The sequence below is a fragment of the Chiloscyllium plagiosum genome, chromosome 35 (assembly GCF_004010195.1).
Source record: "Chiloscyllium plagiosum isolate BGI_BamShark_2017 chromosome 35, ASM401019v2, whole genome shotgun sequence".
NCBI lineage: Eukaryota > Metazoa > Chordata > Chondrichthyes > Orectolobiformes > Hemiscylliidae > Chiloscyllium > Chiloscyllium plagiosum.
The window spans coordinates 4,348,358-4,361,664 of NC_057744.1; the positions used below are offsets into that span (position 1 = coordinate 4,348,358).

The 13,307-nt window shown below is 43.4% G+C and overlaps 1 protein-coding gene across 1 annotated transcript in view; it reads right to left on the minus strand.

Moving 5' to 3' along the window:
* The window catches only part of LOC122540540, a 72,409-nt gene that overhangs the window by 41,058 nt on the left and 18,044 nt on the right, over positions 1-13,307 (minus strand). Inside the window, exons 2-7 of the mRNA XM_043676405.1 lie at positions 6,698-6,751; positions 5,392-5,415; positions 3,621-3,641; positions 2,631-2,705; positions 2,489-2,525; positions 1,122-1,171 (exon numbers count right to left, since the gene is read on the minus strand). Coding sequence (XP_043532340.1) covers positions 1,122-1,171; positions 2,489-2,525; positions 2,631-2,705; positions 3,621-3,641; positions 5,392-5,415; positions 6,698-6,746 — 256 coding nt within the window. The 5' untranslated portion in view covers positions 6,747-6,751. The remainder of the gene's footprint in view (positions 1-1,121; positions 1,172-2,488; positions 2,526-2,630; positions 2,706-3,620; positions 3,642-5,391; positions 5,416-6,697; positions 6,752-13,307) is intronic.

A 13,307-nucleotide genomic window follows, 5' to 3' on the forward strand; every position in this document is an offset into this window, starting at 1 on the left:
ATAAACGACCTGGATGAGGGCGTAGAAGGGTAGGTTAGTCAATTCGCAGACGACACTAAGATCGGTGGAATTGTGGATAGTGATGAAGGATGTTGTAAGTTACAGAGAGACATAGATAAGTTGCAAAGCTGGGCTGAGAGGTGGCAAATGGAGTTTAATGCAGACAAGTGTGAGGTGATTCACTTTGGTCAGAGTAACTGGAATGCAAAGTACTGGGCTAATGGTAAGATTCTTGGTAGTGTAGATGAGCAGAGAGATCTCTGTGTCCATGTACACAGATCCTTGAAAGTTGCCACCCAGGTTGACAGGGTTGTTAAGAAGGCATACAGTGTTTTAGCTTTTATTATAGAGGGATCGAGTTCCGGAACCATGAGGTTATGCTACAGCTGTACAAAACTCTGGTGCAGCCGCACTTGGAATATTGCGTACAGTTCTGGTCACCACATTATAAGAAGGATGTGGAAGCTTTGGAAAGGGTTCAGAGGAGATTTACTAGGATTTTGGCTGGTATGGAGGGAAAGTCTTACGAGGAAAGGCTGAGGGACTTGAGGCTGTTTTCGTTGGAGAGAAGAAGGTTGAGAGGTGACTTAATAGAGACATAGGGTGGACAGGGAGAGCCTTTTTCCAAGTTTGGTGATGGCGAGCACAAGGGGGCATAGCTTTAAATTGAGGGGTGATATATATAGGACAGATGCCAGAGATAGTTTCTTTACTCAGAGAGTAGTAAGGGCATGGAATGCTTTGCCTGCAATAGTAGTAGATTCACCAACTTTAAGTACATTTAAGTCGTCATTGGTCAAGCATATGAATGTACATGGAACAGCGTAGGTTAGATGGGCTTCAGATTGGTATGACAGGTCGGTGCAACATTGAGGGCTGAAGGGCCTGTACTGCGCTGTAATGTTCTATGTTCTATAACATTGGCTGGCCAGGAATCTCTCCCCTGCCATTGGTAGGTGAGGGAAGAAGTTACTGCTCATCACTCAGCCTGATTGGTTGCTTACAAATGCAACTTCCATGGCCATTGAGTGTTGGAGTGGGATTTAAACACATATCTTCTGATGAATCAAAGGACAATAATTACTGCACCATACTGTCTCCTCCAGGTATGTCTGTCTCACCTTTGTTGGTGATCAGGGTTTCTGCTTGGGCCTCCTCATCACTGGGAGATCTAAAGGAAAGGAAAGGAATGCAAAAAGCTGTTAGAACACTCTAACTTCATTACTTCCATTGGCTAGAGGTGGAGGGAGCTTTATCATGCATCCAACCCCATGCTGCCCCTGCCTTGGGAGTGTTCTGCTGTCCCTGTCTTGGGACATGTTCTGCTGTTCCTAGATTCATTGCGTTTTATAAAATATATTTATTTGTTGCATTTGTGAAGTTGTCAAATTCAGCACTCCCACTCTTCAGCACGTGGTTCGACAGAGAATCAAGCTCTCTCTACGCCATCCCCATCAAAAATTCACAGGAGTGGGATTGCACAGGGTTATATACAGGGCAAAGTTCTTTCTACACTGTTCCCATCAAACACTCCCAAGACAGGGACAGCATGGTAAAGCTCCCTCTACCTCTAGCCAATGGTAATAATGGAGCATCGACATGAAATTATCTTCCATACAGGACTTTCATACAATGCAGAAATAAATCAAATACTTTGAATGAATGAATTTGATTTAATCCAAGATCAGACATCATTGGGACAGTTTTGTCCTTTTATCTTCTGTCCCTCGCTGCTCTTACCTTCAGTGAGATCTCAGTCCTTCATGTACAACATCCACAGCATTTCGTGGGTGGATGCTCCAGATTTCTGCTTTGCTTTCTGTCAGAAGAAATGTTTCTAACATCACCCCCAAATAAACCAGCTTTAGCTTTAAGGCAGTGCTTGTTTCCAGGGGGTTAGTCGGTTAGCTCAGTTAGCTGGATGGCTGGTTGGTGATACAGAGTGATGCCAACAATGTGGCTTCCATTCCCATCACTGGCTGAGCTCACCTTCTGAAGCTATTCCCTCGCCTGAGGGCTGGTGACCATCAGGAGAAACCACCACCAGTCGTCTCTCTCTCTCTAAAAAGACAGCAATCCTGTAGACAGTCCTGACTTTATCTTTAGTACTCCTTTGTTCTGTGCTCCCCATGGGAGAGGAAACAGTCAACCATGTACATAAGCAAACGATCAGACACAGTGAAACTGTGTTGGAATAAATCAAATGCATTCATTCAAAGTATTTGATTTATTTCTGCATTGTATGAAAGTCCTGTATGCAAGATAAGTTCATGTTGATGCTCCATTACTACCATTGGTTAGAGGTGGAGGGAGCTTTATCATGCATCCAACCCCATGCTGTCCCTGCCTTGGGAGTGTTTTGCTGTCCCTGCCTTGGGACATGTTCTGATGCATTTTGATTGCAGCCGAATCCTGCCCTCTCAGGGCAGGCTGAGTGTGTGCCCCCTTTACTCAACTCCAACCCTCTCCATTCCTTCTATGCCATTACCTGGCCTTCTGATTGAAGCTACAACGACATTTCCGACCTGCAAGGAAGGACAGAATTATGAGATTGTAGGATCAAGGTGAGGGATTATGTGTCACACAGAATTACAACCGGATTAGTGTGAGCATCATCGGATCCTACTCACTCAAGATCAGCAGGATCCCAAGAGTAAAGAGTATGACAGCAAAGACCAGGCCTCCAATCCGCAGAGTCTCATAATCTGTAAACACAACAACAACTGGCTCAACGCTATAACAATCCAGATGAGTGCCGATTAAATGACAGGAGGGGGAGGCGGTTTGGGGGAAGAGGGGATAAGGCTCTGTGAGGGATTGCAGGGATTTGGGAGAGACAGGGTGAGGGGTCAGGCAGCATCTGAGGAGCGGGAGAGTCGACGTTTTGGCCATAGGCTCTTCATCAGGAAAGGGGGTGTTGCAGGTGGAGAAAAGCTGTGGGGAAATATATGTGACTGTGGGTGTAGAATGATGCAGTGAAAAAGGAGACCATTCTGCCCATTGTGTCTGTGCAATCTTATTAATTAGTTCAGATATTCAATTAGTCCCATGGCCCTACCAAACAAAACCCTTTTTTGTCTATTTCCCTTTAACTAATGAATCTCAGTGCTGTCCAGATCAGAACAACGCGACAGTGTGGGCACACTCAGGAGGAACAAAAACAATAAGGCGTCTTCCCAACACTGTCAGGGTAACTTCAATTTCCTACAGGATGCTAAACCTCAACATAAAATGGGAAGGTGTTAAATCCGTGGAATTAGCTTAAAACGAGGATCAATCTGGGAGTTACAGTCAGAATTCCCATCCTCGATTACAAAGTTGGTGCCTTCCAATCCAGAGGCAGACAGGGAGATTACAAATGCAGTCACCCCAAACATCCAACATTTTCAATATTCAGGAATTGCTGGGTTGGAAAATTGCTAATCGTGTTCCATTATTTAAGAAGGAAGGGGGAAAGCAGATAACTAAAGGTCTGTTATTTTAAAATTGATTAAGAAGAAGTTATGGCAATCTTCCAGAGGGACCAGTCGAGTGCAGAAAATGCAGGGACAGTACCTGAAAGATGGTGAACCAAACATTCTGGCTAAACAGACTGAGGAATAAATAAACAAGTCACTCACCATAATAAAACTCATCTTTTTCTTCAGGTGTAGAATGCAAGGAAAAGAATACAAAATGTCAGTCTATGTGTTCAGAGCTGCCAGAATAAACAATCCCGCCAAGGTCAATATATTCTTCTCAAGATGTGGTGCAAATATGGACCAACTCTGAACCCTGCGTTGAGTTTTTAACTAGTTATGAGCTGGTAACTAATAAATTGTAACAAAATAAAAAGCAAAATCACAAAGGAACCTTAACAAGCCCAAAATTAAAGTAGTATTTGATAGGTTAAGTAAATGGGCAAAATGTTGGCAAATACAGGATAATGTGGGACAATGTGAAATTGTTCATTTTGGAAGAGAGAACAAAGGAGCAGAATATTATTTAAATGGAGAAAAACTGCAGAAAGCTGCAACACAAATAGACCAGGGGTCTTTATACATGAAACACAGACAGCTAGCACCCAGGAGCAGGTAATCAGGAAGGCTAGTGGAATGTTGGCCCTTAGTTCAAAGGAGTTGGAGTTTAAGAGTCAGGAAATCTTACTGCAGCCATACAAGGTACTGGTGCGGCCACATCTGGACCACTGCGAGCAGTTTTGGTCCCCTTATTTAAGAAAAGACATTATTTCATTGGAAGCAGTTGAGAGAAGGTTCATTAGGATGATCCCTGCCTGGTATGGAGGCATTGGCTTATGAGCAAAGGTTAAACCTGTTGGCACTCTACCCATTGGAGTGGAGAAGAATGGGAGGTGATCTCATTGAAATATATTGGATCCTTAAGGGGCTTGACAGGGTAAATGCTGAGAGGATGTTTCCCCTCATGGGAGAGTCTAGGACCAGGGGCCACAGTCTCAGAATAAACAGACGCCAATTTAAGACTGAAATGAGGAGGAATTTCTTCTCTCAGAAGCTTGTGAGTCTTTGGCCCCATGGCTCTCTGTGGCAAGGAGTTCCAGAGTCCTTGTTATATTATTGATCAAGATAGATTGTTGATCAATAGGGAATCGAGGGTTATGGGGCAAATGCAGGAAAGAGGCCGTGAGGCAGCCGTGATGATATTGAATGGTGGAGCATGCTCGTGGGGCTAAATGGCCTACCCCTGTTCCTATTTCCTCTGGTCTATTTGTGTTCTCATGGTACTCCAGGCAATGACGATCCACTGCAGTCCAACTGGATCCCGCTCAACACAGCAAGCCCCAAGTGAATCAGTTAACACTGCATGGCCTTTTCAGGGACACCCGGGCTGGGTAAGAGCAGCAGAAAGCCGGACCAACTTGTCTTTCCACTGCATTGACCTGCTGTGGTCTGTCCAGTGACTCTATCCCCCTTTACAGCTGCCTTGCAACATGAATGCCAACATTTCAAATCCTTCTTGATTATTTTCTGTACCTGCATCTGATAGTTTAATGATCTATGTTCCTCGATTACACCCTCCGCTCCTCTCAACCCAGCTCATGTATCTTTGGATTTCTAGCTTTCAGCATTTGGAAAGCATCCTATTCCTTAACTGGATCTAGTTTGAGTATTGCTGAATAAAATGCATGCTGTGAAAACTTTTTTTTCTTGGACTCATCAGGGCAGTGTCACAAGAATACTGAAATATTATTTCATCTTAAATTAATTAACAGGAGATCTCCTTGTTAACAGGCACAGGTCATCGGGTAGACAGGAACATTTCTCTCAACCCCACACCTACACCCCCCACCTCCCCAGCCATGTTCTGCTTGTGGAGGGTTTGAGAGATGTGTGGCGCAAGATGTAACCAGTGAAAAGTTAAGAGAATACTTACCCATATTAGTAGAATTTCCAGCAACTGGAAAAGACACAGAATTAATCATCAGTTATCATCAATAGAATTGAACATAGATTGTGAACTTAATTCAACAGAATTTAATTTTAGAAGGAATCCTTGCAGAAATTCAATTAAAAACAGAGATAATCTATGAGCGTTATTCGATGTGATAGATAAGTACTTAGATTTCAATGAAATTAGGACTGAGTGCATTTTTGAAGAAGCCCATTATTGTGTTACTTGAATTTATTTACTGAAATTATCCAAAGACAGACAAGCAGAGAGACAGGACATCATACCCATGTGTCATTATGTAAAGCACATCAAAAATACTTACATAAGGGTCAGCTCATGAGAGCTGAGTGGCTATTTCACTGGTGCGTGACGCAATTCATTGTAGCAAAACTGAAATGATGTTGAACCAGAGAAAGGGAGAGATATAGAGTGACAGAAGGAGAGATATAGAGTGATAGAGGTATCACAGAGACAGAGAGACAAGCACCTGGAGGTACCACACTCCGAAATGCACCCACAATACTCAAAACTCTTTGTAAAGCCATTTGTTGAGCTGAGTATATTTCCAGTGACATAAGCCCAGAACTGATGAGTGTGACTCTAGAGATACGGAGTAGCCAAAAGAAGAGAGTAGGAGACAGAAAAATAGAGAAAGAGGAATGTGAAGACATACAGAGAAACAGATGAGCAGAGGGTTGGATTCAGATGTGACAATGTGTCACAGTTAAACTAATCAGATCCAGTGTTACAAGTTCAGAATTCATATTGTGTTGGACAATGTAGATTCACATTTATTCACCTAACGGATGGTATTCTCAAATCAACCCCAGACTGCAAGAGTGATATACCTTGAACCCCTCCCTCTAACACTCTAATAATGCCCTCCCCTTGAAGCTTTGCTATCTCCCTCCCTCCAACACTCTGCTATCTCCCTCCATCCAACACTCTGCTATCTCCCTCCCTCTAACGCTCTGCTATCTCCCTCCCTCTAACGCTCTATCTCCCTCCCTCTAACGCTCTATCTCTCAGTGTTTGGGAGCCCACAGTCTGATTCGAAATGTGACAGCCATGTTAGTAAGTGTCAATGTTATGAAATGAAACCTGGACAGTAATTATTGAGATGTTGTGCAGGCGAAGGGAGCTGTGTAAATGTTCATGTGCTCAGAGACCACCTGCTTGGAAATTTCTTGTGCAAATGGAAACCCAAACTGGTGGGACATGTGCTGAGTCCTCACAACAAAGACCAATTAAAGCAGAGACCATGCACTTACCGGAATTTCGCACTTACCAGCCAGATGAACAAGTCCGCAGCACAGAACCAACATGCACGCTTCCATGGTGTCTAAAAAATAAATAAAATATTGGCATTTTAAAATTAAGGCATCTCCAGAACAGGTGAATTATCCCTGACTGAGTTAGAGGCCAAGCCTGCAGCATCTTGGTAGTTTTTGGATGATTCAACGGGTCTCACGAAAGCAAATTCTGAGGGTTGTAGCTCTTTGCAACTCTCAACCCCACAGCACAATGGAGGCAGAGTCTTTGAGGTGGGTGAATTCTAGACTAAGAAAGGAATCAATAGTTAAGGGGTGGATGCCAACATGGAGTGGGGAGGCAACAATGAGATCAGATATGACCTTACTGGATGGCAGAGGAGACTCAAGGGGCTGAATGGCTACCGCTATCCCTAATTCTCACATGGTTTGGATTAACGCAAGACTCATTCTCAGGATGTAGGAGTCACTAGCTAGGTCAGCATTTATTGCTCATCACTGACTGCACTAAAAAAGATAATCAATGAGCACTATTCTATGACAGATGAATACTTCTGTGGGTCTGGGGTTACACGTAGGCCAAACCAAGTCTACATCAGGGCATCAGAGAATCAGATGGGTTTTTCCAACAATACTCATCATTAGACTTTAGACTTTTACTGAATCCAAATACTACCATCTTCCATGGGAGATTTGAAATCAGGTGCCTGGGTCCAACAATAATACCACTAGACAATTGCCACCCCTCACCGTGGGTCCACATTTGACGATAGTTAGCAGATTGGTTTGAAATGCCTCATCCCATACAAATTCCAATTCAAGTTGCTAATGCTCCCGAGATTAAAGATTATTATTCAGCACCTGCTAGATGCAAAATCGGGGGAATAACCTGAAACAGGTATTTAAAAATAATTTACAGCTATTTAAAAATAATTTACATGTATTTAAAATTTGTGATAAGGAAATGTAAATGATATGATGAGACGTACCATCATGTAATAGGTAGGGTCAAAGACTTGAGGGGAAATGTAACAAAGGGTTAATACCTTCTGATAATAATGTAAAACAATTATATACACCGGGTAAAGTGTACTAAATGCCTCTGTAGAACTCAAAACCCCAGCTTCTGACGGACTTAATCTGAAGGTTTTAAAAGATGTGGCTGCTGAAATAAAGGACGCATTGGTTTCAATTTTCTAAAATCTCTTTTTATTCCCATCAGGTTGGAAAATAATATTTGTGACCCATCTGATTGTGAAAGGAGAATGTCAGTAATCAGGAAACGACTCGGCAGTTAGCTTAACATCTGTTATGGGTAAAATACTTAATCGTATATGAAAGGAGGGAATATTGAGGCACTTAGAAAATTAAAATTCAGTCAGGCAGAGTCAAAATGGTTTTGTGAAAGGAAAATCAAGTTTCACTAACTTATTGTAGATTTGTTTGATGAAGGGTATGTCCCGTACTCAGATTTCCAGAAGGTGTTTGACAAAGTGTTATGCCAGAGGTAATGATGCAAAGCAAGAACTCATGGTGTGTGGTGCAATATAGAATCATAGAATCCCTACAGTGTGGAAACAGATCATTTGGCCCATTGAACCCACACAAACCAGTCCAGTTTGTGGAATGGGAGGCTGTTTTCTCTGGAGTGTTGGAGGCTGAGGGGTTAGCTTATCGAGGTTTATAAAATTATGAGGGACATGAGGGTAAATAGGCAAAGTCTCTTCCCTGGGGTGGAGGATTTCAGAACTCAAGGGCATAGGTTTAGGGTGAGAGAGGAAAGATACAAAAGAGACCTAAAAAGCAACTTTTTCATGCAGTGAGTGGTATGTGTGTGGAATGAGTTGCCAGAGGAAGTGTGGAGGCTGGTACATTTACAACATTTAATAGGTATCTGGATGGGTATATGAATAGGAAGGGTTTAGAGGGACATGACCGGGTGCTGGCAGGTGGGACTAGATTGGGTTGGGATATCTGGTCGGCATGGATGAGTTGGACCGAAGGGTCTGTTTCCGTGCTGTACACCTCTATGACTCTATGAGCCATGTGCATCCTACAATTAATAACTGTAAGGGTTTGTATCAATAAACGAGACTGCCTTCTGGCAGTACTGCCTGTACAGCTTTTCAGTGGATGATTGAGAATATTTCACAAAGTCCACTCCAGGTCATCATTTATCTAGATGGCATGCTAATGACAGGGAAGACTGATATGGAGCACATAGTCCTTAGACATTTCTCCCAGGCAGGTGTATGTCTTAGAAGGGAAAAATGTGTGTGTTCAGGCATCCTAAGTGACCTACATGGGATACATGTACCCGTTGGAAGATAAAGCGAAGGTGATCAAAGGTGGCCCAGCTCTCACATCAAGTGGGAACATGCTGGCAGATACACATCCGATGGTACTGCCACTGGAAACGTTTGTAATGGTTTTAAATTTTCTGGACACACTTCCAGTCACAGCTGATAATATCAGACTTTGGACGCAGAAAAATCTAGTCCTGGCAAAACTGAAACAGCTGGTCGTGATGGGGAAGCTAAAGGGCCACCGCAACCAGAATTGAAACCTTCTAGCCCCGGAGAGACCAGATCACAGGAGAGCATGGCATATTATTGTGGGGAGCGAGAGTGATTGTCCTGAGCAAAGGACCCTGCCAGATACTGGCTGAACTCCACCAGCATCATCCAGGGGTTTCCAAAATGAAGATGTTCGCGAGATGTTATGTCTGGTGGCCCAGATATGATGCAGACATAGCTACATAGGTGGGGCAGTGCCCAGAGTGCCAACAAGGACAAAAATTACCACCAGCAGCTCTGGGAGTGGGCTGGGTAAACCCCGGACTTGGTTCCATTGACTATGCAGGTCATTTCATAGGCTCAACACTCTTAATCATTCTTAATCAATCACTCAAAGTGGTTGGATGTGGATAGAGTTCATTCGTCAAACACGGGGATGATGTTAGAAAAACTACGTGCATCTTGTCCAATGCATGGCCTCCCAGAGGTGTTGGTCACTGATGTTGGGCCATGGTTTATCACCGGGGAATTTGCGTATTTCCTAAAGTCAAACGGCATTTGACATGTAATGGCAAATCCATACCATCCATCATCCAATGGTCTGGCAGAAAGGGCAGTCCAAACTTTGAAGGCAGGCTTAAAGAAACAGCCTATAGCTTCACTTGATACCAAACTGCCCGAGTTCCTGTTTGATTACAGGACCATCCCTCACACAACCACAAGGATAGCTCCAGCAGAGTGGCTAATGGGGAGAAGTCTCCGCACCAGGTTAAATCTGATTTTCCCAGACCTGGGGTGGGGAGGGCGAAATGCCATCAGGAATACCAATGCTGGACACCAGACTCCGCTAAGCGAGAGAGACAGTTTACTACAGGGGACCAAGTATGTGTAAGTACCACGGGAATAGCCCTGTATGGGTAAGAGGCATGGTCAACACAAGGTCAGGTTCAGTGACGTATAAAGTTCAGGTTGGTGTGCTGGTCCTGAACAAGCACACGGACCATATGAAAGCTGCAAACTCAGAAACAGTGCAGGAGCAAAACATGCCCAACTCCTCAGAACAGTCGGAAAGACTGAGGAACCCATGGGTTCTCCCCTCCGTCTAGCACTGAAAAGACCTCAGAACCTGAGATGGACACAGCGGATCTCACTGCATCAAAAAAGAGAGTAAATTTCTCCCGAGATGGTCTGTACGTAAGAGGTAAACTCCTTTGCTTTACACGCTGCCCATATCTGACAGAGGGTTGGAGGAACCTGACCCAGTACTAGAAGAAGAGCCAGCCTGTGTCCTCAGGCTCAGAGAGGGAAGGACGTAGTGATTATAATGAGGTCAGCCGAGTGGACCTCACAGAATATGAGTTCCCTGATTGGGGCTGTTAACCTGGTGTAATCAGGGAGCCCTGGCTGACAGATGTGAACAGGAATGTCAGAGGTTTGGTTCACTCAGAGCTGGCTCTGCAGGAGCTGGATCAGGGTCAATAAAGGGTGATTTGGTGATGAGATACTGGCTCCTGTGGAGTTATTTCAAACGGGATCACTGTAATAAGTCAAATAAACACATACATCAGTGTAATTTCCTATATTGTGCTTTCTCTTACTACTTAGCAAAATATAGCTTTCTAGAATGTTCTGGGTACTTTTTTTTCCATTTGCAAAAGGACATTTCAAATTACAGAGAAGCAGCATCAAGGACACAGCAGGAAATTACAATGAGAATCTATTTGTGTGTATGAAAAGGCTGATTAGGCTGTGAGACCCTCATGTCTTCACTTGACTGCGTTTGAAGTACTGAATTATAATGCTGTGATTTTTGTGTGATGGAACAGGCTCCTCAGCACATTCCAAAGACACCATCAATTTTTTTTTCAAAGTAAGAAAAATGATTTGGCTGTCTGCCCAGTTTTAATTCAATGATAAAGCTGCTTCAGTTCAGTGCCCCCATTATAGTCAGTCCTCGTCTGTGGCATGTTAATAGAGCAACCATCCCTCCAGGAGGACCCAGCCTCTTCAAGTAATGGAAATTGATCTCCTGGACACTGCTACAAGCAACATTTGGGAGGAAAATTCAAAGCAACACTAATAAAGTAAAGTTCTTCTTTAAAAATGTCTCTCTCTCGGCATTAAAAACACTGCAGTCAGGGGGAAATAATGATGCTTAATTGACCTCTCAAATTTCAAATCTAATGTTGATATTGCTTTTGTACAGCTTCTGTGCAGCCATAATACTGTATGCCTCACTTTGTTCAATCATCCTATGATCTGTATGTCTTTGTATGTTTTGATCTGCATGTACTGTTCACAAAACAAACCTTTTCACTGTACTTAGGTATATGTAACAATAATAAATGAAATCAAAAACTGAAAGTCATAAAATGATCCCATCCAAATCACCTTGAGCAGTCTAGAGCCATGAGGATGGACGTACTGAACAACCCATGTGGAGGCAGTGAGATTGTAGATGGATGGATGCGAGAATGAAGGTCAGAAACCAACCAGAAATAGCAAATCCCAGTTATTAATCTTCGATTGACCCTTAACATTCCCTGATATTAAAAGACTAACATCTGATACTGGAATCCTGCAAGGGGTCATCCCCCTCCACCGACATCGTGGCTGTGTAGCCAGTTAAACAGTGGAGTTTGCAATTGACTGTCCCATGGGCAGCTGTGCCTGGACCTCAAACTCTGAAACACCTTCCTTAAACCTCTCCATACCTTGCCATATTTAAGACACATGCTAAAACCTACTTCCAAAATCAAGGTTTTGGTCAACTGTTCTCATATTTCATGTGGCTCATGTGGTAAGCTGTCGTCAGATTTGTATGCTCCTGTTCAGACATTGTATTGAAACTGATCGTGTGAAATGAGACAGGCCTGGATAGTGCTGCAGCAACCAATATCTGTGGAGGGAGAACCAGAGCTATGGGTTTGAGTCCAGTCTGAATCTTCTTCAGAACTGTGAAGATTCAAAACATTAACTCTGCTTTTCTCTCTACACATGCTGCCAGACCTGCTGAGTCTCTCCAGTATCTGCAGCAGTCATCTGAGATGACAGGTGCTTATGAGTTGGCAACAAAGGCCAATATTGAAAAAAAAACCTATGACAACTGGGCCTTGTAGCAGAACTTGCCAATCTCTTAGACTGGCCCTTGCCCATCAGCACAAGGCCATGACATGAAGCTGCCCCTTTCTCAACAGTTTTGATTTGCTCTGTGCCCATCTGTTTCTGTAGATGGATGGTTGATGCTATTGACATCACAGTTGGCAAAACAGCAAGAGGAAATTAAATCATTTGGCATCATATTATCACTGAATAAGGAGCAGGAAAAGTCCTTACAGCTCCTCAATTCAATAAGTTCATGGCTGATCTGATTGTGGTCTCAATCCCATATTCTCACTTACACCCTAATATCCACAGATACTCTATATAAGACTGGATCCAGCCTCCCTTACAGTGACTGGACATCTCAAAGCAACTAGGACTGTGCTCTAAACCATCGCAGATATAAAAGGGATCTTTCTGAATGTAACAGCTGGGGACCACACTGTGTGGCAAGGCTTCTGACAAAACAGGTTCAATGCTAAGGCAGAGATCTGAGCTGAACTGCACGAACAAGATGACATCCCTGCCCCCTCCATTACAGCCGAAAATCTGAACATGATGTTTAGTGAATATAACTCCGGAAACAATCGCTCTGTGTGACAATGTACATTGCCGCCTGCGTGCTGTTCTTCCTGCTGTTGTGACAGTACAGTCTCTTGCAGGAGGATGGTGGAGGACACCAGCTATTGGCAGTAAAAGGACAAAATATAAAAGAGAGATCATATCAGGAAATGCTGTTCGTGAAGCCTTAATCCTACACTGTCAGTTCATCAAGAGACAGAGTTGGGTTATTTAGTATTTTATCTAAATCCCATCATCTGAAATCAAAATTCAAGAGACGAATTTCAATTTTGAAACGAAAAATAAATCAATGCAAAATAACCCACTCCCTCCTCCTCCCCCCCAGAATACCCCACTCTCCCCACTCCCCTCCCACCTAGAATATCCCACTCCTCCCTCTCCCTTACCCCCAAAATACCTCACTCCCCCCTCCCCTTTTCCCCCCAGA